A 25,410-nucleotide genomic window follows, 5' to 3' on the forward strand; every position below is an offset into this window, starting at 1 on the left:
GGGCCGGGGGAAGGCGGGTGGGCGCGGGCGAGCGGAGCCCTGCCGCCCCGCTACTGCCCTCTCCTTTTCGTCCCCTGCCGCAGGTCTCGCTGCGGGAAGCGGAGCGGAGCCTGCCCCGGAGGGGAAGCGCCTGCCCCCGGAGAAGGGACTGCCCGAAGCGGGCAGCGCCCCGGCGGGAGCCGCCCCCGGCCTCGCCTCGCCGCCCGGAGCCGAAGGCGCCCGGAGGGGAAAGTTGTGTGCGGGGCCGGGCCGGGCGCGATGCCGGGGCGCGGCGCGCTCTGCCTGGGGCTGCTGCTGCACGTCCTGCTGGGCTGCGGCTCGGCGCAGCAGCCCGGCAGCTGCCCGGCCCTCTGCGAGTGCTCCGAGGCGGCCAAGACGGTGAAGTGCGTGAACAGGAACCTGACGGCGGTGCCGCCCGACCTGCCGTCCTACGTGCGCAACCTCTTCATCACCGGCAACCGCCTAGCCCGCCTGCCGGCCGGCGCCTTCCCCGCCCAGCGCCTGCCCGACCTCAGCGCCCTCAACCTCAGCGGCAACCACCTGCGGGCCGTGGAGGCCGGCGCCCTCGCGGCCCTGCCCGCCCTGCGGCAGCTGGACCTCAGCGGCAACCCCCTGGTCTCCCTCAGCCCGCAGGCCTTCGGGGAGGGCGGCAGCCCGCTGGAGGAGCTGGCCCTCCACGGGGCCCTGCGCAACCACAGCGTCCTCCTCAGCCTGGCCGCCATGCTTCAGTCCGGGGCCCTGCGCAACCTCAGCCGCCTGGAGCTGGCCGACAACGGGCTGCTGCTGCTGCCCGCCGGCATGTTCACGGCCCTGCCCGCCCTGCGGCAGCTGGACCTCAGCAACAACTCCCTGGTGGGCCTGCGAAACGTCTCCTTCCAGGGGCTGGGCCAGCTGCAGAGCCTCAACCTCAGCGACAACTCCCTGGGCGTGCTGAGGAACAGCACCCTGGCCCAGTTCCGTGGCCTGCCCGCCCTCCAGCGCGTCGGCCTGGGCCGCAACGCCTGGGTCTGTGACTGCGCCATCGAGGACCTGGTGGCCTGGCTCAAGGAGAGCGACCAGGTGGAGGGCAAAGAAGCCCTGACCTGCGCCTACCCTGACAAGATGCTGGGCAAAGCCCTGCTGAAGATCAACGGCTCGGAACTGAACTGCTCCGTGCCCGTAGACCTGCCTTCCCAGCTACAGACTTCGTACGTCTTCCTAGGGATAGTCTTGGCTCTCATCGGGGCCATTTTCCTCCTTGTTTTGTACTTGAACCGAAAAGGAATCAAAAAGTGGATGCACAATATCAGAGATGCCTGTAGGGATCACATGGAGGGCTACCACTACAGATACGAGATCAATGCAGACCCCAGGTTAACAAACCTCAGCTCCAACTCGGATGTCTGACGAAGCGCTGCGGACATGGGGCAGCGCACAGAAGCTATGCATGAAAAGTAGACTTACGCTTTACCCTCGTGCTTGCTCCCCTCTCCCCGGAGAAATCTCAGACGTGCTTGTAACATGAGGGGGATATGCCTCCCTGTGACGTCAAGTTCAATTTTGTTTTGAGACGCTGAGCAGCTGCGCATGGCATTGGGCTGTATGTAAGAAACAAGCTGCTACTTCTCTCCCTCCTTACCTGTCTGTACTTGTGGGGAATTTTTTGCAAGATCTCAAAAGAAAAAAAGGATTCTGTCCGATGCTCCAAAGCCACCAGAGTTTATAAAAAAAATTTACTGATGCAGACACCATTCAACAAAAGCTGCCTCAACTTTTTGGGAAAAAAAAGTTACGTTCCTCTGTGCCAGTTTTGATCTTGTATATCTGAATTGTGATGACAACGATTCCATTTCATAGACTACCTTGAGATTTAAAAAAACAAAGAAACTCCTTTTAACAACTCCTCTGTTACAAAGAAGGAAATCAAATAGTGAGCATGCACAAATACTTTATAGTTTTACATGTTAGGAAACTAATGATCTCAGTAAGTCTCTTACTATTTTGTAAAGTTATTTTTGATTGCAGTTTACATGAAAAGGGGTTTTTTTAATACAAACTGCATCTAAACTCCATCTGAACTATTAAATTCAATAAACAGTCTTACAAGAACTGTTGTGTTGAAGTTTGCTGTTCGATGAGAAATGTATGGACATCTAAGAATGTGGATAGCTTTATAGTCTCTGAAGTAATAGCCCTGTAGTAGTAATCTGAGTAAAATTTTATACAAATGTGTAGCTTAGAGACAAATGTCTGATAATTTTGTGAAATATGCTAGGAGAATTACACTGATCAATGATGACAGCATTTTCACTTGGCACAAAACCCCCAGTCTGCTCTCTCAAAACAACTGCAAAATGTCAAGACGGATGCTAGTGTCCACCTTGCTGGGAAGGTACAAGCTGGTAGAATTTACGTAAGGTCTTCTCCACCAAATTAAAAAAAAATAATTCAAATTAAGTTGTGGAGTTTGTAGGCTAAAGAAAATTTTACCTGAACGGAATTGTTTATTATAAAAAAACCCATACTTTCATGTCCTGAACTAAATTAAATGCAGCTCAGTCGTGTACTCGGTGAGCTTCAGGCTTGTAAATCAGTGCAGCACTTATTAAATTAAGTGCTTACTGTTCCATTTTAAGCTGTCGGTACTCGTGAAGTTCTGTAGTGATCTACATCGAGTAACTTGATGGAACTTCACATTTATCTTAAAGCTTATAACAGGTGCATTTCAGTATTGTATGTTGGTCATGCTTATTAACTTGCTTGGGAATGCATTTTCTTGTAAATAGATAAAGCATGCAAAGAAAAACTTCAAAAATGCATCATTTAATACGCAACTCTGATGACATATGAAAAGTAAGAATCTTCCAATAGCCACCAATAATTAATGCACTTTTTCTAATCCATTTGTAGATTCTTAATGAAAAAAATACACCAACTGTAAAAGTGTGATGTGAATGGGTATCTATCAGTATATCTGCGGAGCTTTTTCCATGGTCACTGTTACTTGAAGCTCTTGAGCATCTCTAAAATTTTATGAATTACTGGCTAATTCCCTTTGCTTTCAAAAGTGACAGTTTTCTCATAGATATATGCCTTTGGTAAGAGCTCATAAATATAAAATAGTCCTTAAAGTATCAGAAGAAATATAATCTATTTTGGGCATCAGTATTATTCAAATGCATTTTTCTCTCCTTGCAACTTCAGACAAAGCAAGTAGCACAAGTTGGTTCAGACTAATTATCTGTTGCTTTAAACTGGCTTTATTTAATAGCAGTGATTTTTTTTTTAATGTAGTTTTGTACATTTGCCCTCAAAAGTAAAAACAAGAATTGATATTAAATACAATTAATGTTTTGATAAATCAGTGTATTTTACAATTAGTGTAAGTTAAGTGATAGCCTATTTCTCCTGCTGTAATTTAAATATATGAGCAATATCAGGTTAACAGCGTATGAATTTAAGTTTGTGGATTCTTAAAAAGCAGACTGCTGGCCTGAATGTTAGCTGCCCATATTTTAAGAATAGTGTAAAAACCCCGGTGTGAATAACTATTACTGTGCAACTATGCAAACCGTTCATACTTGGTATACATACGATAGTTTATGTATGAAGCTAGAATTTACAGTAGCTATGCAGTGTGCTGTGTTGTGTTGGTCGTTTCGGAGATTATCAACTTACACTTATTTGTACAGTGCCAAGAGGGGCAGAGCGTCGTCCTTGCTTAAGATGCTCCTGTAATATAATAGATAAAATATGTACAAACCAAGCCATTTCTTGGGCAATTCCTTGGTTTTTGTTAACAGATACTTTAAAGTAACTACAGTAAAAGCAATTATCCGTGATGTGTTAATGTAACAGCCACGCATTTATAGAGCTGTGTAAGGATAGGCAACGACTTTAATCGCAGTCTCTCACCAATGGACTGAGTATTTGTATAGTGAGCAAGTGTAACTGTTGTATTACACCTATTATTCTAGAGATTATTATTATTATTATTTTTGTATCATAGGAAGTCATTGTAATAGAATTTTATTAGACCTGGTGACAGCTACTTTAAAATACTTTTTGCCATTTGCTTACATGTGTATTTATTAGGATGTAACAAGTTAGCATGTGTCAGTATTGTGTTGGATAACGTTCTCCTGCAGTGTTTGACCAACAGTGAATGCTTTGGTGTTTTGTACGATGCATTATTTGATCTTAAATCCCCTTCCATAAACAGTGCTTGAAATTTGTTTTCCTTTCCTTTTACAAAATAGTTAACAGTGGTACTCAGAAGACATTTAAAAAGTAGCTCCCAGAGTGCTTCAGAACTCGGTTAAAAACTATACATTTAAAATAACATTGGTTTAAGGGTTCTTCTGAAGCACGTTTTATAACCTTACTCTGCTTTGACACCTGAAATTCCAATTGATTACCATTTCCAGAGCAGCTTAATTAGCAAGGCTGTTTTATTCATTCATTCTTCAATAAAACACGTGCAGCACTAAATGCCTCTAAAATGTGTTTTGTATACCTAAACCCCCAAAGTTCTGCATGACACGCTTTCTATGAAACTGATGTTTCATAGAAAACATCTAAAGTAGTGGGCAAATCTTCAGGGAAGGCTGCGCAGCTAAGAAGCAGAAAGGATGGTTTGTCCAAGGTTCAACTGCTTGCTTAAAACTGGTTTTCCTTGCAATAAGCTTAACGTTTTCTTAGAAGAATGGCACAAGGAATTGACATAGCTTTAATATATTTTCCTAAAGTACTTTGGATAAGCGCTGTTGCCAGGTAAGAAACAGAAAATTCCCAAAATCTTTCTTTATCCAAGGTAGCTTTATATTAGATCATCCGAGGTTTTTTTTTTATTCTCAGCAAGCCATAATATTACCAGTAATTTTGACATCCAAGAAGTGATTTGAAGTTTTGCACAACTACTTTAAATCTTTTCGTTCAAGGTAATTTACCTTTTAAGCACTGGTGACAATCCCCAGTGATGTGCCAGCTAGCGAAGCAGTCTGTTCAGACCTGTATTCGGTTGTTGACTGAGATGTCACTGAAGACAGGCATGGCAATATATGCAAAATATGACTGCGCTAGGATCCCAACTGTCATTATTCTACCAGCATTTTCCCTGTGGTATACTCTGCTCTTTATGCATCTGCATAATTTCTTCTTCGCCTCATTTTCTCCAGAAATCCGTTAAAAGGAGTATCATGAATCTGCACAGGTAGAGAAATCGGTCCGACTGCACCTATATTTTGAGGTTTAGCGTCTTCATTTCCCTTTAAGCCTTAACGTGAAAAAGAGCCTTTGTCAAAGTGGACAGAATGAAAATTTGATATGCACTTTTTCTTTCTCTTTAGCAGCTGAATGTTCAAGAAGAGCCATTCATTCTCAGCATATGATGAAGGAAAATAGCATTTGGTAAGAAAAACATTTCGGTTTCAAGCTTCCAAATGACATTTATATTCTATGGGAGAAGGTTGAAGGGAGAAGCTCATGAAGGAAACGGAGATATCCCTTTGTAATGGCATTCCAGCACTGGAATTCACAACACTAGCAGTAGGAACAATTGCTGATTGGTTCTCTGTTACGTTCTGGTCATATTTTATGGATACAGCTCTAATTTCTTCCTGTTGCTATAAATAGAAACATTTTGCTAACAAGTGGAGTCACGTCCTATAATATTTGTAATGCAGGTGTTTCCTCTGTGAGATTTTTGTGGGATATAATAGAAGATTTAATTCAATTCAGCGCCTGCTGATTTAATAATGACTAGATCAGGCCCATAACTTAATGTTCCTTTTTTGCTTACTAGTTGCAAAGACCTTGGCTTGAAATCAAACAATGAAAGCCCACCAAGGAAGAGAGAAAGCAGTCCGTTTGGGGAGTGTAACATTTATTAGATATTTCACACATGCTTTAAAAAGAGACATAAACCGTGTGGGAGCAGAGGATCCTTTGCTGGTACAGAAGTAAGTGTACTCTGCTAGCTTCCTGAGTCAATACAGCAGTAGCAGAAAAGTGGTGCTTTGTACCAATGCAATAAACCTCACAGCACCCCTCTCCCACTGTGGAAAAAAACCCACCGAGCTTTTAGAAGTAAGAATACAGGTTTGCAGTATAAGTATGTCCTTAAAAAGGGCTTTTGCTTTCTCAACGGTGTTATAATTTACATGTTGTCACATCCTTGGAAAACCTTGCTATGCCAGAAGTCATCTGTCGCGTAGGCAAAGCTTGAAATCGGGCCTTGCCTTTCCAATGTTAACCTAAATAGAAAAAGGGAACTATTACGAAAATTAAGATGGTACTTTAGACAGTGTATTCATGTTGCAGTTAATAATTTAATACTTGCAATTATTTTATATTTTTCAAAGTATTCACTAGATAGCTTTTCCTTTCTGATGATAGACTAACAGAATAACAGATTTGTGTTTTCTAGTAATTATGCATAATTAGCAATGTTGTTTGAGTACATACAGTGGTGAAAATGTTAGAAATCTCTTTCACTATTCTAGAAATTTTAGATGTGCAAGAAACTGCTGTAACTTTTTCAGATTGAAGTTTTTTTCTTAATTAAAAAGTATTCTTGAAGAAAAACACAATAAAATATTTACCAGACTGCGTATAAATGTTATATGTTCACCCTGTTGATTTAGTTACTGTAAATCCGTGCAGATATTGAGGTCTTTGCTAAAGGTGTAGTATTCTTTATGGCTCAAATTGATGAATGTGCTGTGAATTTGCATGATAGAATAGTGAAAAAGCAAATTCCATCTATATAGCCTGATTAATTTCTTTAGAAAGAAATTTGGTCAGTGAATATAAGGGATTGTGTTTTAATCGTTCTTGTTATTTTGGACATAATTTGATAGCTTTTCAGTTTTTAATATGTGGTATTGGTTTTCAAGTTAGGTGCTGATTCTAAATTTAACAGTAATGGATTTTCAGGTTTTTAATGACTAGATCAGACTGTGTTTTAAAGTCTTCAAATACATATTTACATAGTGAAATATAGAGGCACTGTGATTACTGATGGTATGAATTTTCTTACTGTGAAGGAACTATTAAAGAAAAGTACTGCTGAAACAGAGAATGAACGGTAAACTCCAGAGAAAAAAGCATTCTGATGGCAAACTCTTTTATTCTTAAAACTTTTTAAATGCAGATATTTAGATTGGAAATTCAAAGGGAAGGATGAAATTTCATCTTCTCACAGATAGCTTGTGCAGACGTCTGAAATTTTAATAGGACGGAGTGATTCTTTGGGGCTGTCCCAGGAGCATAGCTGATAACTTGGTTAGTCTTGTGTCTAAGTTGTTTGCTGTTATTGTTTTTTTCACATTCTTGGGACACCTAACACGGAAGGATGTTTGGCTTTACACGTGACGGATTAATTTGTCCTAGATTTTATCTTAGGACTGATCTGTCTTAGTATCTGTCCACAGTCTACTTCACATATTGCATTTGTTCTAGTAGAAATTTTATCTATGGCATAGCCCAGGGTAGCTTTACATGAAATCATGGGCATTTATGCAATAAAGAACTCTTTTTGTCAAATTGACATTATCAAATGTCAAATAGACATTTTAACAGAATGCAGTATATACTTCATGCTGGCAATGTAAAAGCATCAAGTAATGGTAGTGAAATATTAAAATAAGAAAAAATACCATTTATTGCAAGAACGCTGTAAGCAGCCATGAACTGACACGACTTTGTGGCATTTGAGCAATTTAAGCTTGCTTTGAAGAAGGAAAAAGAAGTAGTTACTACATTGACAGTTTTCTTCTTCAGGTAGGTGTCTTCATTCGTTCTCCTTAACAGCTTATGAACAAACTAACCGAATCCTGCAGATACCTACACATTTGAATCCATTTAAGTCAGTGGCTTTTCCCCAGTGCTTTTATGTTTCCCTATTTTCAGAGGTGGGTGCTTTTGTTACCCTGGAGCGGGCTAAGAGAGAGCTCTTAAACATCAGAAAACAAGAATTTTTGTTTTATATATACATATATGCATTTTACACGCACACACACATATATATAAAATGTAAAACTAGGAGACTGAAGAGGAGTAGAGTCCGAGGCACACCAGTCTCTCCAGTACCTTCTGTTGGCTAGCTTAGGGGCCTGTTTTTTCCCACACGTTGGAAAGGAGACGTAAGTGCCTAAATGGAGTAGGCATGTCTCTGAGAAGCACTTAAGGCATGCGTCATGTTGCTGCACACCTAGTGCGGCCGTTAGCAGCAAGTTAACAGAAACTGGTGCTGAGCGGCCAAGATTTTCCAAAGTGGCCACAATTTGGGGTTCTGCTTTTAAAGTAGCTTAAAGGGGCTTCATTTTCAAAAGTTGGTGAACACCTTTTGGAAAATTACAGTGTTTTAAGATGAATTGAACTAAACGTGGAAAAAACAGTTTTCAGTGTGAAAAGGCATGTGTCCAGAATATACTTGAGAGAGAATATAAATACTTGTAAGAGCTTTTGAAATTCCCCAGTCTTTGCTCTCTCTGTTGTTTCTCAGGTTCATTGAGATCTCTGTAACACCGTCTATGCAGAATATGCTTCCTCTTCTCCAGCTCACTTACTTAATCATCCATAATCCAGATGCCTTTTTTCCATCACCTTTGTATTGTGACCAAGCTTGATTACTTCACATTGGTAAGCAAGGGTAGAATTTCTATGAAACAAGTAACGCATAAAATCAAATCTTGAATGTTTATCGCTAAGCAGATTAATTAATAAGGTTATATCTGTTGTTAGAGTTTCATTCAGGTTTTCTCTTTTCCTGTTTGTCCCTTTCTGTTTAGTTTTCCAGCATACCAGAAAGGTTCTGTGGTAGCCCAGAGGAACTCTCTGATTCCAATTTCCAGTAATGAAAAAGGAGATCTTACTTTGAGGCGATAGTCTAGAAAAAAACTTGCAGAAACAGTGCTCAAACTTTTCTGACAGGATAGTAAAATGTCACCGAAAATAGCTCTGCTAACATATTCTTCATTTGTCAGAAATGCTACATATGCAGAAAGAACTGGAATGCTGAATTCGTGATACTGATGTATGTGCTGTTTAACAAGACCAGGAGATTTCTATTACAATAGCTTATGGTACCTCTGCTCCGATTTCTCCGCCCTGGAGCCCCGCACACATCCCAATATGCTTGAAGAGGACTCAGATGAGTTTAGGACATGCATTCATTTGTAGTAATTACTACAAACTGTAGTAATTTGTTTAGATTATTAATCATATGTGAAGGCCCTTATTTTCAGGCACATAAAGAAATAAGTTCTAGTACTTGTAATTTTTAATGCAGAAACAAACTAGCTAGCATAGGCCTGGTTTCACAACTTATCTGTAAATACAAAAAAAATGCTCTGAATTTGAATTTGCAAGGAACAGATGTCTTTCAGCAAGCTTGAGTGTAAATTCAGCAGGATTTTCAATTTAATCCAGGAAATGATGACACTGAAATTTATTGCAAGCAGAGGAATGACTTGTCCTTCATCGTGGTTAGGCGGGCTATGCCTTTTCCATGAAGCAGTACAAGGTGTTTTAGGTTTCCAGGGAGACAGTCACAATCCAGTAGGGGTTACTGTTGTTCTTAATAAAGCTCTTTAGTTGTTGTAGTTTTAGCAATTTTTCTGATCAAAATCGCAGAGATAGCAGGTAGGATTTGATAAATGACATTGAGTAATGTGAATTGATGTGACCTATTTCAAAGACACACAGATGATGCTGTGGTGCACCAGCTTAGAGCAGATGGTACTGGTGCTTTCACCAGCTAGAATCGTTGTTTTAATGGGCAGGAGAAGACTCAAAAGTGAGTATTAGTCACTGTAGAGAGCTATACAAACTGTCCTTATCATTTAGCAGTTGATAAAATATATAGGATATCCAAAAGTTTTTGGATATAGGTGTGAAGCACCACCTCCACCACAGCAATTCTAGGTTTGTTCGTATACGAGTTGTGTAAGAGTTCACAGAAAACGGTGTGTCTCCTCTGTGGTTTAGAAGAAAAATTGGAGCAAACAACAACTGGTTAATGTAAATCAAATTAATAGGCAAAAATTTTATCTCTCAAAATAGTAATAGTTACTGATCTCATTATTGATGAGAATTCAAGAAATTTTGATCACAGAAATATATTGGCTTCACATAGTTCTTCATTATTATACTTTCAACACCATTATTATAAATTAGACACTGTAAACACAGAAACTTGCAGAGGCAGTGTTCAGTGCAAAGAGACCAATGAGTAGTACAGAAATGCTACTGAGGACCCTCCCAATCTAGTTTTCCATTATTCTACCATGCAAAGGGGAGAAGTAGAAAAGGGAAGATCTTTGACAGAACAAACTGTTTAAGAAAGAAATGTGGTAGAGCCAAAAATCTCCTGTAATGACAGTCCTTTTTGCCGTTTGCCCTCACGGAAGAACGATGTGGCAACGTTAGCGATGCTGAAGTAGAGGAAGGTATGGTTTCTTTCAGAAGTTTTGGGTTATTTAGGTTTATTCAGGGTTTTGCGTTGTTGGAGCCACAGCTAATTCACGCATCAACATTTAATCTAGGTCACCAGAAAATATCAATGCCAGAATGTGCTACACATTTTCTTCCCATAATTTTTATGCTGCACTCTGTGCCTTCCAGTAATGCATGAATGTTGTTCTCTCCTTCCCTCCTGAGGGAAGCGTGTACACTGGCTGAGGGACAGTGTATGCGCTGTCTTGCCTAATGTTTCTGAGAGAAGTCATAAGCAAGGTAAAGCATATTGTACTTAAAGCAGAAGGTTGATTAGCTTTGTGATATTCCCTAATTCCTGGACGAATAAGTTCCTTTGGAAAGCCTGCTGCTTGGAGAGTTTTGTCTCCTGTGCAAAAAGACTTTTGTCTGCTTCAGGAGAAAATGTTAGGTACATTCTTCTTCACTTTAATTTAGTCCTAAATGTTCATCTTTCCCAAGGAATATAATAGTCTTAAAATTTTCTTTTGCATCAGGAAGTAGAACATAAGCTGTGCATAAATTTGGGAGCAAGATGAAATCCATAGGAAAATTATTGTTTAGAAACAGTGAAAACATAAAGAGTAAAGATCCTACCAATTAAATTTTTTAACTACATCACAGTAAATAAACTCCCTCCGTTAAGCATCCTGCTTAAGCTTACACCATTGCAGGCACCCCCACTGCTCCTAGTAACAGGAGCAATGCTCCAAGCAGAAACCTCGGTGTTATGATATAGTCAGCTCTCAGGGCAAAGTGTTTCAGGAGCAAAATGAGGTTTTCACTTCTGTATTGGGTCCGTTCTGTGAGTTTGCTGCCATATTGATTTTTGCGAGAGGCCGGACCATATGCAAAGCTCTCAAATGTGGGTGCCCTAATAGCCTGTGGGGTGGTCTCCTCTTCCTCTCCTCTTCCTCTCCTCTTCCTCTCCTCTCCCAAAAACAACTCTCCCAACCTGCCAAATCCTTATCTCAGGGTGCAGAAGACAAGAACTCTCTAACCTGAAACTGCCAGTCAGCTACGTCTCCCCCTCATTTCATTGCAGGTACAGTTGTATTGCACACAGAGGGTTTATTCCTGACTGTAATTTTGGTGTATCGATGCAGACAGTACTGCCGTAGCCTGCCTTACCCTGACTGAGCAGTGTCCCGCCCTCCAGCTAAAAGGACATGAATTTCGTCCTCTTACCTTCCTGGACGCACAATATTTGCACCTCAGGGTTGGTTTTAATGTCTTTTCTGCATCAGCCAAAATTTAGCATGTGCTGATCTGAGCTTTGCAGTTTAAGTGCGTAAGGAATACGAGGTAAACTGGGGATGTGCAGGCAACTTAGGCATCTTGTGAATTGCCCTCACTACCTTTAAAAGAAAAGGGGAAACATCCCCATACACTTTTGTTCTTCATATCTTCACCTCATAATGACACAAATAAATAAAATTCACTTTATACATTTTCAATTTATATATGTACATGTGTGTATATGCACACACATTTATATAATGCATTTTAAAATTTAAAAATTCATATTGTTTTTATATATGTATGAAAACGCATGCTCCCTGTATACAGGAGGGGCTAGACATGCAGTTCTTGCTGGAAACTAATATTTCAGTTTTATCTCATGCAGGCTTTTACAAACAATGCTAATTAAAAGCTATTTATATTCTGTTCACTGGTTTTGGGGGGGGGTTTTTTAGGTAAAAGAAATGAGTCTAATGTTTTAGAACTAATTATTGCAGTAAAGTTTTGCAATAAACACTTTCGATAACAGGAATGATAGCGCAGGTTAGCATGGCAATTTTTAGCATCTATTAAGTCTTGTGAGTAGCTTTAGAATTCATAACTTGTAAAACAGTCAGACAGAAGCCTATCCTGGGTGAATAGTTTAGCACAAAATACTCCCTTGGCTCCACTTTGTTTTTATTGCTTCTTCAGCATGAGGATGCTGCCAATATTTTGACACTTTTTTTTTCTCCTTAAAATCTGTGTAGCTCTGTCTCTGACAGTATGCCTTCAGAGAAAAAGAGCAAGGGACTGGGATATTCTTGAATTTTCTTGTCAAAACAATGACAGGATAATTACCAAGAGACAATACAATTTGGCAACGGGAGAGTAGGTGTTTATGCTTTGTGAGAGGGTGCCGGTATGGTTAGTGCATTGCCCAGCTGTCACGGCCTGCTTCTGTAACACGAAGGGGTCTCCATCTTCAAATGCAGTTGGGGAGCGAGGGCACCTCTGTGAAAGGTGACTTAAGACCCGGTGTTGCTGTTGTCCCGGATTGCCCGTTTGCTGGGCTGTAAAGGAGAGAGGCCTCTGCATTACGCCAACACCTCGCAACTCTCAAGAGCCATCAGAGTGAAGGAGGCCATGTCGGACGTCGTGTAATGGCTCTTTGGCCTTCCTGCATCTGGGGCCATGGCACTGTCTGTGGGCTAGCAAAGGAACAATTTTGGATATTGGAGGGTCTCTCTACACTGCCGGTGATCCTTTTGCAGCCAGTTATCCTGGCTTTGTGGCTGTTTTGTCACTTGACAAAGTGACATAAACCAGACTGATTACAGGGGAGGACTAGAGCTCCATCCTTATTCCAAAATCACAAAAATGCCTGACTTGCGGTGTGACCTGGGGCACTCCAAAAAGGAGAACAGGAGCTTCAGAGGTATTTCCTCGAGCCCTGGGGATAAATCATTCTTGGCAGAGATAATTTAGATTTGCTCGGGGAGGCAGAGCTCTAGTGGTGACAGGGAAAATGTTCCATGGTGTTATCTTTACTAGGCACTCATGGGAGCTCTCTTCAGCCCATCAGTTGCCAGTTTCCTGGTAGCACAAAGTAGTAACATGTAGGACTGCCTTTGAAAAAGGGGAGGAAAAAGGCACTATACTTACCCTGATTTCATTTGCAACTTTGTTTTTACTAGTGGATACTGCAAAATAGAACTTGTGAATACTGCAAAAACTAGGAGTTTGTGGAGGTCAAATGGTAACTTTATGACTCAACAATAAAGTGTTGTAGAGTAGGAATAGGTAGATGTTCTACATACATTAGGAATAATGTTTTTAGAAGCGTGCCGTCATCTTTTATTGTGAAGTATTGGAGTACTACTATTGTATTGTGGAGTACTCCCTACTGGAGTAGGGAGTAGCTTTGTTCTGTATTTCCACGTTGCCTGGCACATTGGGTTGCTATTCTCTGTCAGGAGCATCCAAATGCTCCTGCAAAATAAATAATGGTAGTGCTGTGCAGACTGATATGCTACCCTTTCTTTGCTAGCTCCCCAATAACACTTCCTGCTTTAACAGCACCAATGCTTTTGGAATAGTGTAGCAAATCCCCCAAATCCCTGAGCCTCCTCCTTCAACACTTAGCATGGAGCAAATAGCACCTTCTAGGCACAAAGTACTCAACGTTACAATAGGGCTCTGCCAGGAAAGAGGTTTTTAAATGAGATAAGTTGAGACAGGCCTAAGAATTCTTCTTCAGACAGCTAAATACTGCATGCTAAACTGGGGGAAAGCCTCCAGTTTAATGCAGAGATACCCAAGTTGGCTTTAAACGCGTTGCTTTGTGTACAAGAAGTCTAGCTGTAGCAATACAGAACTCTTTGCAGGAGAATTTACTCTGCCAGAGAGACTGCCTCTTTCAAGAGCAACAACAACAACAATAAAAATATACCTTCTTTTTTGCCATAACAATTCTTCAAGAAAATATTAAAAAACTAATACAGGACAGAACTCTGGTACAAAAATACTTTTAAAAAAAGTCCTATTTAGTGACAAGAATGAGGTTGTGAAAAGACTGCAGTGAAAGAGGATGAAAGCATTCCAGATGCTTTAGATTATACCAGAAGTAGGCTTTCTGCTGGAATCCATGCCCCTTTGAACATCATTGGCCCCTGCCTGAGGCTCCTTGGCAAAGTCCAGCCCAGCTGTGCCATCTTTCCTGGGGACAGTCAGGTGTGCCCAGTCCCTCAGCCATCACAGTGCCTGTGCTTATAGCGAACTCCCTGTGGAGGAGGACGGCAGTGAAGTGGATTGTGAGCTTTCTTTTAATAAATAAATTGATAAAAAGATCTGTGCAAGAGATTTTGCATAAACCTCTGAGAGATGCTCTAGCCCAGTAAGTCTTAAGGGCTGTGGCTAGTTTGCTTTGAAGTATTTGTATCAAAGTAACAGAAACACTGTACTGCTTCTCTTTCATTTATTTTCTTTCACCTGCTTCCAAATGTGCTAATTTTATGCAAAGATGTCTGTTAGCTGTAACAAATATTTATCCTCTACAGGAGCTGAGCTCTTTTGAGTACGCAGCAGCACGTGTAAGCAGGCATTTGAGTGAGGCAGGTGTGCAGCTGCTCCATTCCTCCCTTTTTTTTCCAGCTGGCCACCTTACGTTACCCTCCTCAAAAGAGCTGAATTTCCTAAGGTCTGGATCTGTGTATGGAACTGTAATAGGCATCAGTGGGAACTGCGCATTGAAGTATCTGAAGGTAGCTGAGAGCTCAGAAAGGTATATGCAATACTTAAAGCAGGTGATTTCTCTGAGCAAACTATTCATATTCCTGGCCAGCAAAATAAGCTTGTCCTGAACTTTGGAGCAACACAAGCACAAAGTAATGCATTGTTTTTACAAGTAAAATAGCCTTAACACACAGCAGCAGGAGGTAGAGGATGGTTTTCCCAAGCCTTTTTTATTTTGTCTTGTAAATTTTAAATCCACTCCAAAGGAAAACAACTAGACATGCTTTCTTTGGACACTGCGCCTCGATTATCTTGAAATAGCTCAAGTACATTCTGCTTATGATCACGTCGCATCAATGATACTTTTTAATTCGTGAGGGGGGAGGAAGGCTTGGAGAGAGCAGGTGATTCACTTACATTACTTTCTGTTCAGCAAGAGCAGATCGTAATTTGTCTCATAATTCTTCTGACTCATCACTAGAAAAGATGTTTAATACAATGAGCTGCTAAACCCAATTGTTAGTACTTTTTTAGTAAAATGAGATTAGTATACTCCTCTAACGGTGTGATTTATGTCACATTTTTAGACATTCATCTCATCCAAAGGCCCCAGTAAGTCCTAAGGCTCATCTTGCACTACAGCTAAACGTCCTTAAAAATTCCATCACCAAGGTGAATATGATTCGCTCATCAAATTATGACACAAATTTGCTTTCCATATATGTGTTTCAAATTTATGTCAGATATATATAATTAAACACACACACACACCCTTTAGGAAAGACTGAAATAATTCCGGACATTGTGACTTAGAGGACAACTAAAGCAGTTTGGGGATTGTTTTACCTGTTGGTTCAGGAAGTAGGCAAACTGAAATTCAAGCGACTACGACCCTCTGCTTGCCAAGTTGTTCTCTTGGAAAATTCATCCCTGTGAATGTCTTGCCCCACGTTTGCTCCTATAGACACAATTTTTTGCTGTCCTTTGGAGGAAGAGGCTGGACACTTAAGCAGGAGGGCTATGCCGTGGGATCTTGAATAGCAGAGGCGAAGGGAGGAGCGGTTGGAGAACGCTCACAGTTTTTTAAGATCATGAGGACGTCAGCTTCCTAAATGCCTGAAGCCAAATGACTTTGCCTGGTCCATATGCAGATCTGCTGGTTAAAACCATGAAGTGAGGTAGTGGTTGGTCTGTGGTGGTGCTTAATCACAGACTGGCTCTATGTGCCCTCTGTGGCTTGGAGAGACATGGCTCGTCCCTTCTGGAGAGTGTCTTCAGGTAAGAATTTCTCTTTTTCTTGCTCGTGCAGAGAGGGAAGCATTTGGGTCAGTCCAACAGCTCCAGTGAGCTGCCAGATCATACACTCGGCAGTATGTGGATTTTGGTAATGGGAAGTCTTCACTGGGGACTGTCCCAGCGTTCCTGTAGCCCATATGTGTGCTTTATTGCTCTGCACTGTCAGAGCAGCCTCTCAGGGCGTTCCCAGAGCAGAAGTCTAGAACAAATAGCAATTTCAGTTCCAAAATACTATACAAAAACCTTTCTTAAATGGTGAAATAGGTGATGGACAGGAGCCATCAGTTCACTTTCTTCTGGGCGTACCACCCTATGGAAAAATTTGATTTTATGAGTAGTGGCACAGATGCTGTTCAGAAGCCAATGACCACCTAGGTAATCAGCATGGTTTTCAGTATAGTTATTTAGTAACACCTCAAGTTGTCCTTCTTCATGAAAATGATCACACCAGTTCCAAGTTGTTTGCTTCATCCAATGAAAAGATGTTTTTACAAAGCTACGTGAAACAGCACTTCATGCTGTAAAATACAGTTCATGTTTCATCAGAGCGTATTCTCATTGAGTTTTTCATTGGTAACATTTGAAAAGTACTTGTTAAATGAAACTGTAAAAGCTGTATTTTTATTTATATAAATATGAAATTGTTATTACTCATCTATATGTATTTTTTTGTACAAGGTTTGTTGATTAAACCAAACATTATTAAAGAAATTATATTATGAAATGCGATAAATTTCTCCATCCCTTTTCATCAACAAGAGCTGCCTATAATCTGGTGACCTAAGCCTGTTTACACAAGTCAGAGCCCAATGTTTAATGCAGTAATACAACCACAATATGTAGTTCCACAACTCCTTTTAAGCTCCTGCATAATTAGCTTCCATGAATTAGTTAATGAATTAGCTTTCATTAATACCTCACCTCTACAGTTAACAGAGGTCACGTTCAAATGCAGACGGGAGTTTCTGAGCAGTAATTCTAAGAGATGGGAACTCTCCTCATTAGTAGCTGTAGATGTTAACTCTGAAGCTTAACAAAGACTATTAAAATTTGAACAATAATATCAAATTACTTTTTACCTGTCACTTTCAGAGCAGTGAAAGTTCTCCCTACCATGATCACAGCTGTGTCCAGGATGTATTTAAAACCATTCAGTTCCTTATTGACTGCCACGGGTCGCAAATATCATGGCCGAAATCTGTGCCAGCCCTCTACAATGTAATTGTTTTTCTGATAATAAAAATATCAGCACAGAGCCTAACGTGGCAAAAGTGAGAGGGATCTGGAGACTGTGCTGCACAGTTAGGTCTCACATGAGGAGGAGAGCTGCCTATTGGGATCACATGGGGCCAGGCAAGGGCAGCCCTGGGTTTTCCAGAGGGAACTGTTAGGCTGACACAGGAGATGAGTCCTCTGCCACGCGTGCCTCCACTTGCATGGTGGGCATCACTCATAAACTCAGAGCTTGGTACGCTCACGCGGAGTTCTCTTTTTTGCTCGAGAAAGAGCTGTGGCGTCAGTCCCAGTGTAGCCAGAGGTAGAGCGTTAAAAAGAAAAAAAAAGTGAAGAAAAATTAAAAAAATATTTTCTTCTAAGACCTGACCAATGCATAATGTGCTTGGCCATTTTGGTGTAAAACTACTAGCATTTTTGTGTCTGTAAAGAGAGAGAGTGAAAGACAGACCTTCAGGGAGAAGAAGAGGTTCACTAGTTTATAAAATTGTTTCTTTTTAAAATACAATAACCATAGAAAAAGACCCTTAGGACGGAAATAGGAGTTCTCTGTAAAGACTCCATGCTGATCAGCAGCGACGAGATGTAAAAAAAATACCGGTGACAGAAAGATCACTTCATTTGCAAATATAATAGTCTCTAAGAGAGGTGTTCGTACAGCCAAAGACATTACTCTCCTTGCCACTCATTACTGCGTGGTTAGTGTAAGGAACATTATGGTCATGCAGACAGTAAATGAGGAAGCAGGTAACTAACCTACAACACTTCGAGAGTTGTGTATTGAAGACTTGGCCTCCTGGGGAAACAGCATAATACCCTGAGATGCAATATAAAACATTTATAACATCCCTTCTAAAAGGCTTCCAGAGGCAAAGTTTCAGCTTTTCCGTTTTGTTGCAGAATGCTTTGCTGGAAGAAATACACTGGAAGAAAGGGGCAAGCAGAGAAATTTAGCAGTAAGTATCTTGCTTTAGGGTTTTTTGTTTGTTAGCAGCTTTCTTGGTCATTTCTACAAACTAAAATATTTCCAAGCGATAAAATACGTAGAAACAGTCATTCCCATTTAAAACAGGAATGGAAGATATATTGTTAAAAATATGTTTAAAACTTCATCATATGCAGCTGTCTGATTTCAAACTGAGTAGCGCAACCAACAGACAGACAAAGCCTCGTGTTTCAAGTGCAGAGCCTAATGACATATAAACAAGCAGTTAGAACATCTGATATACGTTTGCAGCCATGAAAGCATCTCTTTTCATTTATTTTCCAGTAAAATCTGTATTTAAACAGCTGAATAACATACAGTGCATGAATTTCCTCACTTGGTACTGAAATCTGTGACGCATGACAGGACGTCCACTTTATTTAATTTTGCTAGGAAAAGTTAATCAAATCTAGTAAAATAGTGTAAAAGTAAAAAAAGAAAAACCTAATAGAAAATGGAATTATTTTCATTTAGTTCCACCCGGCATCCCGAGGAGAGAGTTTCATATCCCATCTTCAATTTATGTTGAGTTTTACCATCTGAAGACACGTATTTAAAAGGAATAGTTTTAAAAGAGAAATCCCATTTTAATTACATTTTACTCCTCCCACAGAGATGCTGCATTTTATTGATTTGATTAGCCGATGGCCGTTCGTCTTGTGTACTCACAAATGCAAATTTTTGAGTATCATTGGGCAATTCCAGTTAGCCAATTCAAATACGTAGATACATACATTGAACAGAGCATAAACCAAAAATCCTTCCTCTCCCTCCAGCCTGCTCTCGTTCTTTCTAAGAACAAGTTATCATTACTCTGAGCCACATTTGCGCATCCTACCTCCGCAGAGAGGAGAAGGGTCACTAAAAGGAGACGTTCTAACTGCTACTTGTCTCCGTTTCATACCAGAAATCATTTTTAATGAGCAGGTTCACTCGTTTCAGGGCAATCCCCACCATATTGCATCGCTCTGAGCCAGAACACCTGGGAGTCTTCGGTAAGGTTGTGTGCGTTGCGAGCAGACCAAAAATAGGCCTGTGACAGATCCCATGATAAATTGCTAGCTGGTGTGAGTCACCTTTGAAACATGAACTGGTGTGCTTTGTTATTCGGTTTGCAGTGTTTGTATGAGAAAGTTCAGCAAACTTGGCCATAAAAATTTATGACCAGTTTGAATGTGTACAAAAGAAGCACATTCATGTGTTTCCTGATGCAGATGGTGATGGAAACCAAGAGCAAGTAGTACTCCAAGCACAAAAACCCACAGAGCTTTATTTAGTGTGACCTGTCACTGTCCCCCTACACATTTCTACCAAGGCAGCGGCATTGGCCAGTGCACTGCACGGTGAACTGCTTCAGCTTGAAAAAATAACAGAGAGGATATTTCTTATATTCATGAGCACAAACTGTAATACTAGGTACTGCTGGGAATTTAAGTAAGAAAAATCTCAACAAAAAGTTAGAAAGATTTAATTCTGCTTTCCCTATAATATAGGCTGCAGATCCACTGTTCCCCATCCGCCCTTTAATTCTGGATCCTTTTACACCCAGAAAGCCACCTTTAATTTCCCCCCACGAGTTTGCAGATCCCAGCACAGGGTTGGCCAGACAGAGTAGCAGCGGGAATACCTGGTCCCAGTCTAGAGGAGCCCTACTGCCATTGTCGCAGCGGACACTGGCTGGTGCTGGTGCAACGGTGGGAGATTTCCTGTACAGTATTAGTCTCACTCTTCTGGTATCACACGGAGTGAATTAGCCCTCTAGCATGCATTTTCCTCTTATGCCCTCCAACGCTCTTCTATACTAATCATAGGAGTGAGGCAAGCCTGCTGCTGGAGCATAAGGCCCATATATTGTGTTTCTCAGGAAAAATGAAAAAAAAATGGAATTTATCATTCCTGTGAAATAATGTGTGTTTTATTATCACCTTTTACAATTAAGCCAATGCAGTAGTCTTCAGAAACAGGGTAAACTGCCCTTCCAGATGGCATAGCTCATTTCTCAGCAGTGACAGAAATGCTCAAGGAAAGATTTGCTGCACATGGCTGAGCAGGACATGGTACAGGAAACCTTAATATTAGGCAGTGCTTCTGCTCCGTCTCAGACTAAATAAATCTAGCAGAGACGCAAACAAGCATGATTTTACCCTGCCCATGCTTCTAACTGAAGAAATGGAGTTTGGAGACCTCACATTTCTTCTCCAGAGTCTCCAAACTTGGATGTGATACTGCAGTCCCTTTCAATAAAAAGTGACGTGGCATTGCAGTAGAGGAACTTCAGAGCAGCTTAGGGCAGCCCTGGTCTTTACTTACTGCACTGTTTTTTTGTTCGGTGATGAGTTCCCTCCCACTTGTTATTTTGAATGTGTTTCAATATTAATCTGTTTTATATAAGGTGAAGTATTATATTCCTCAAAAGAACTAAGAGCAGTAGCAAAGCTTGTTTTGTTTGATACTGAGGAGAGAGAAATCAGAAACTCAGATTCATAATGAGGAATTTATTGCTACCTGATAATGGCTCACTGTCTCCTCAGTCTGAGGATGACAATCTAGCTACCCTTTTTCTTTGGTCGTATGAACAGCCTATTGATTCAAAGACTAACTGTTTCAAATGAGATATCAAAGCAAAGATAAAGCAGCCATAGGGTAAAAATTACAATATAACTAATACAAGTCTGAAAAAGCAAGGTTAAAAAAAAAACCCCTAACTTCACTGGGAATTCAATAATATGCATTAAAAAACTTGATCCTTCTAAACTTGAAGATACAATTGCATCTGCAATAATTTTCTACAATTTTTAAGTCATTCATGTATTAAATTTTGAGGTGGAGACATTAAAGGAGAGTAGACCCGAGGGAATTCTTCAGGTTGCTCTGGGAATTTGAGAGAGAACATCTGAACTCCTCTGGGAGCCTAATGCTCTGTAGTAAATGTAACTGCCGAATTATTCATCAAAAGAGCATATACTCTCATAAATGGTAAGCAACAGCTGAGGAAGTGACCAGAAGACTATTTTCTAGGAAGCCTGGAGAGTGATGCTCAGAATTTCATTGTTTGAACTGTCTGAGATAGATATAGCTGCTCTGATTCAGTAGCCTTAGGACAACACACTCAACTCTGAGTGCTTTCCTGCACTCACATGGGCTATATCCTCTATCCCCCATGCTCAGAGATGGGTGACGTGTAGCAAGTACCACCCTGTCTCATTTTTTAGCCAAAGAGTGTCATTTGGAACAAGCAGCCTGCTTCACAATGCCAGGAGGCATTGCGCCAAGGCAAGGTACAGCTACTGGACCGCGCTGAGCCAGGCAATGCTTCCCAGCAGGTTCCTCCAAGGCCACTGCAGACGGCTGGTGTGTGAGCCATCGGCCCAGCGAGGCGAGCTTCTGCCAGTTGGCTGACCCGTGGTGTCTTGCCAGAGCGCCTGCAGGAAGGCAGCGAGAGCCAGGAACCACTGCTTTGCCCAGAGCTGTTGATGGGTAGGATGTTACCCAAAGGGAAGCAACAGCTTCCAGCCTTGAATCCGGTTCCTCGCTTCTTTTACCCTCTTTTGAGCACTCTCCAGCTCTAACCGAGAACTGCTACCTAAAAAGCCAGGGGCCTGGCTGCTGTGTTAAAGAAAATGTCAAATCCTGAACGTGATGCCTCTTTCTGCAGTTATTGAGAAATGCCTAAAATCAATACTGTGGTCCTGAAAAACATTTCAACATTTTAAGTGTGTTTCAAAAATGGGAATAGGAGTACTAGGGCTTGAACTGATATGCAAGTAAAGGGAATAAATGTGGGATAACAGTATCCAGATCAGTCTCCAGAAGGTAGGGCAGCAGTTATTTTTACCTGCCTTGAGATTGTGAGAAGGGATAAGGTCTTGCTGTTTCTAACATCTAAAGAAACAGAGGGGAAAGACCGGAGCAGACACGCCAAAGAAACTACAATATCCATATGAGGAACTGTACACATTGCTGGAGATGTGCATTAACTAATCTCTTACAGCAAGTGTGGGAAAGAGGTGACCGGAGGCACCATAGCTTATATTATTCTCTTTCTAGAAGGTAATTGCCTATAATACCAGAAGATTTCTTGTGCACCCCCAGCCTACTTGCTGGTGGGGTGGTGTGAGATGCAGAAAAGGTCTTCGCTCTGTGTAAGCACTGCTCAGCAATAATGAAAGCATCCCTGTGTTATCAGTACTGTTTTCAGCACAAATCCAAAACATAGCCCCATACTAGCTGCTATGAAGAAAATTAACTCTACCCCAGCAAAACCAGCACACCCAGGAAGTAATGGTGAGGAGCTGTTTAGTTGTCTGATTAAATATTTTAATAATGCACAACCTTAGGTAGATTATTCTGAGAATCCAGCACAACTGCCTATAAATTGCCCATTGGCAGTCAAAAAATGAAGAGGCAATTTCTACTCCATTTCTATCAGTCTTTTTGCAGTGATTTTGCCTGCCTTTCTATGGAGGCAGCGCACCAAGAAGGGAGGTAGGAGCTAATGTTTCTTCAACCACTTGTGGCATCTTTGTTATCTGCTGGCTATTCTAGACTTCTCATCATATCAACAGGGATGGACACCTTCAGAGGGCAGCTCTGAGCATCTAACTATCGCGCTCTCTGGCTACATCTCCACTGCTAAAGGCTTTTGTCCAAGAAAGCAGTGCTTGTTCTCAGACCAAACCAGGGTACGGGTTGGCTGGTGCCCTAACTGCTTGGGACTGGCTCCTGCTAGAGCAGACTGACCATACCCATGCTGCACATTCATTTCACCGAGTCTCCTCTGGATGCCCCTCTAGCACCGAGACCTAACAGCTGCTTTTCAATGGAAAGCACCTGAAATACTGCAACACCAAGTCCTGTGGCCACTGGTCCAAGCACAAGCAGTAGGTGCAAGGCCTGGCCATCTGTGTATTAAGCAGGGAAGTAGGCAGACAGAGTGACCAGCAATTGCTCTCTGTATATAATGCAGTAACAGGAGAAGAGCTGAGGAGGAAGCAGGTGCTGCCCATGTCTCAGACCCCTGTTTTAGAACAGCACCACAGTGCCCAGCTTTGTTAAATACAGCCTTACTGCAAACGTGGTATCTCTTCATCATGTAAATGTGAAATAGTGCTTCTGCTACTGGTTAAAGTACAGCCTCCTTGTGAAAAGATCCAGCTTATGCTTGTGGCTATATATATGCACACACACACCCCCCTCTATATCTCTGTATCTATAGATATACGTCTCTAATCTGGAATTACATTTTTTTTGCTTTTGTCCTGTCTGGTTGTCCTTTGGTCCCGCACTACTATGATTTCCACATAGCAACTGGAAGATCTGTACTGCAGTGCACGGGAAAGGTGTGTGTATAATACAGTGCCAATGGTACATGTTACACTGCCCAGGTGTGGAAAGGGGATCGACCAGTGTTCCCAGTGCTTGCTGGGATGATGTTACAAGGCTGTCATGAATGAACGGAGCCAAACTTGGTGTGATTTATACCCAAACGTTCTGGCCTGGAGTAGACTGTGGGATGAAATGATCTGTTCATGGTTTTTCTTTTAGAGAGAACTAACTGGTTTGCTTCAGAAATAAGCTCAGAATTTTCAAAAAAAGACACACACAGACACGTGCATGCGCACTCTTCAAAAAAAAAAAAACCAAAAAAAACTAGTTTATATGTAGTGTGGCTGCAAGGGTCCAGGAATGAACTGAGGAGCTAAGTGATTTAACAGCTCAGCATTCCTCACATGCCTCTCCATCTTCAGCCCTCTTTGAAGTAGAGACATGGTCCCACAGAGTGACTGATTGAGGAGGGCGGGTTTTGGGAACAGAAACCCCAGCTACAGCAGCTTCTGACTCTGAATGCCACTGTTTGTTTCAGTGCTTAACAAATGACATAGACATGACATACACTAAAAATGATTGATGGTCTCAATGAGGCAGGGAAGCCTGAAATGCAAGCCTTGTGTCCTTCAATGTGGAGAAGCAGCACAGGTTTGTTCTGCTTCTGGAAGGGGAGGAAGGGGAAATTTCTCCACCTATTGGGACTCCTGTTATTCCTTGTAGGACAATTCCTCCTGAGTAGGTATCCGAAATATAGAAACATAATTATCGATTCTCTAAGCTGTGCTAAGGAGCAGTGCTTCTGGTACTAAAATCATAAAGTGCACTGTCCCAGAGCAGCAGACACTCATACCATTTCCCAGGACCTGCTGGCTCTGAGTCCCAGTGTATGGTAGAGAGCATGGAGAGCTTGGGACAGGCTTGGGAAGGGATGCAATATCCCCTGGGGCCATGAAAGAATGGACATGAGGCAGCCTGATGGAGAGCTGGGTGCCCTCCCTAGGCTTCCCTACCAATTGTATGAAAAACCCATCATGCTGGGTGTTCACCACTGCGATACACAGCTAAGTGCACAGCCTTGCCCCTTGCTCACGCTCCAGCCTCTGCCCACTGCAGCAGAGATAGGAGTTCGCCCATCGCCAGGGCTGAGCACTGTGCCTGCAGCTACCTGCCAGGAAGGAAGGTTTGTGGTGTGTGAATCCTCAGTGAAGCTACATTTTTCTCCACCTCTGAGTCAGGCATGTGAGCTCCAAAAAGGGGAGATGCTCTCCTTCCCTGTTTTCTTGTCAGGTAGGTTTTCTGCTCAGTATGTAAGCTGTTTTCGAACACTACTTTGAAGCCCTTCACTACCTCTCTATATGTAGCCTAAAGTTTCCTCCTGCAGCCAAGCAAGGAGGTAGTTACTCAGTTCTGCTTCCAGGACAAAGGTTGTTGGCTCCTTCTCTGTATTCCTAATTTAGGCAAAGGTAGAGCTTTTAACTGCCTCAAACCATTTTCTTCCTTCTCATAGCCAGTAAGAAAGAGATTTCTTCCCTTCTCCAATGTTCCTTTGTGTTTGTGACAGCTTGAGTCCCAAGGTTACACTCTTCCAAATACACAGTAGGAAGAAAAACCACCCTCTTGAAGAAATTGCCTACTTTGCACCAGAAGGTCAACATTTT

At 41.6% G+C, this 25,410-nt stretch overlaps 1 protein-coding gene across 4 annotated transcripts in view; it reads left to right on the forward strand.

Moving 5' to 3' along the window:
• TPBG (trophoblast glycoprotein) overlaps positions 1 to 25,410 on the forward strand; it is a 35,989-nt gene that overhangs the window by 701 nt on the left and 9,878 nt on the right. For 2 of the 4 annotated variants that reach the window (XM_076333140.1, XM_076333139.1), the window contains exon 2: positions 84 to 2,088. In XM_076333140.1, the coding sequence (XP_076189255.1) occupies positions 84 to 1,386 (1,303 nt within the window). In that variant the 3' untranslated portion in view covers positions 1,387 to 2,088. Of the gene's footprint in view, positions 1 to 83; positions 2,089 to 5,327; positions 6,577 to 25,410 lie in introns of those variants that run through there. The other 2 variants (XR_012994870.1, XR_012994871.1) reach the window with 2 other exon arrangements.

The sequence above is a fragment of the Aptenodytes patagonicus genome, chromosome 3, assembly GCF_965638725.1.
Source record: "Aptenodytes patagonicus chromosome 3, bAptPat1.pri.cur, whole genome shotgun sequence".
Lineage (NCBI taxonomy): Eukaryota > Metazoa > Chordata > Aves > Sphenisciformes > Spheniscidae > Aptenodytes > Aptenodytes patagonicus.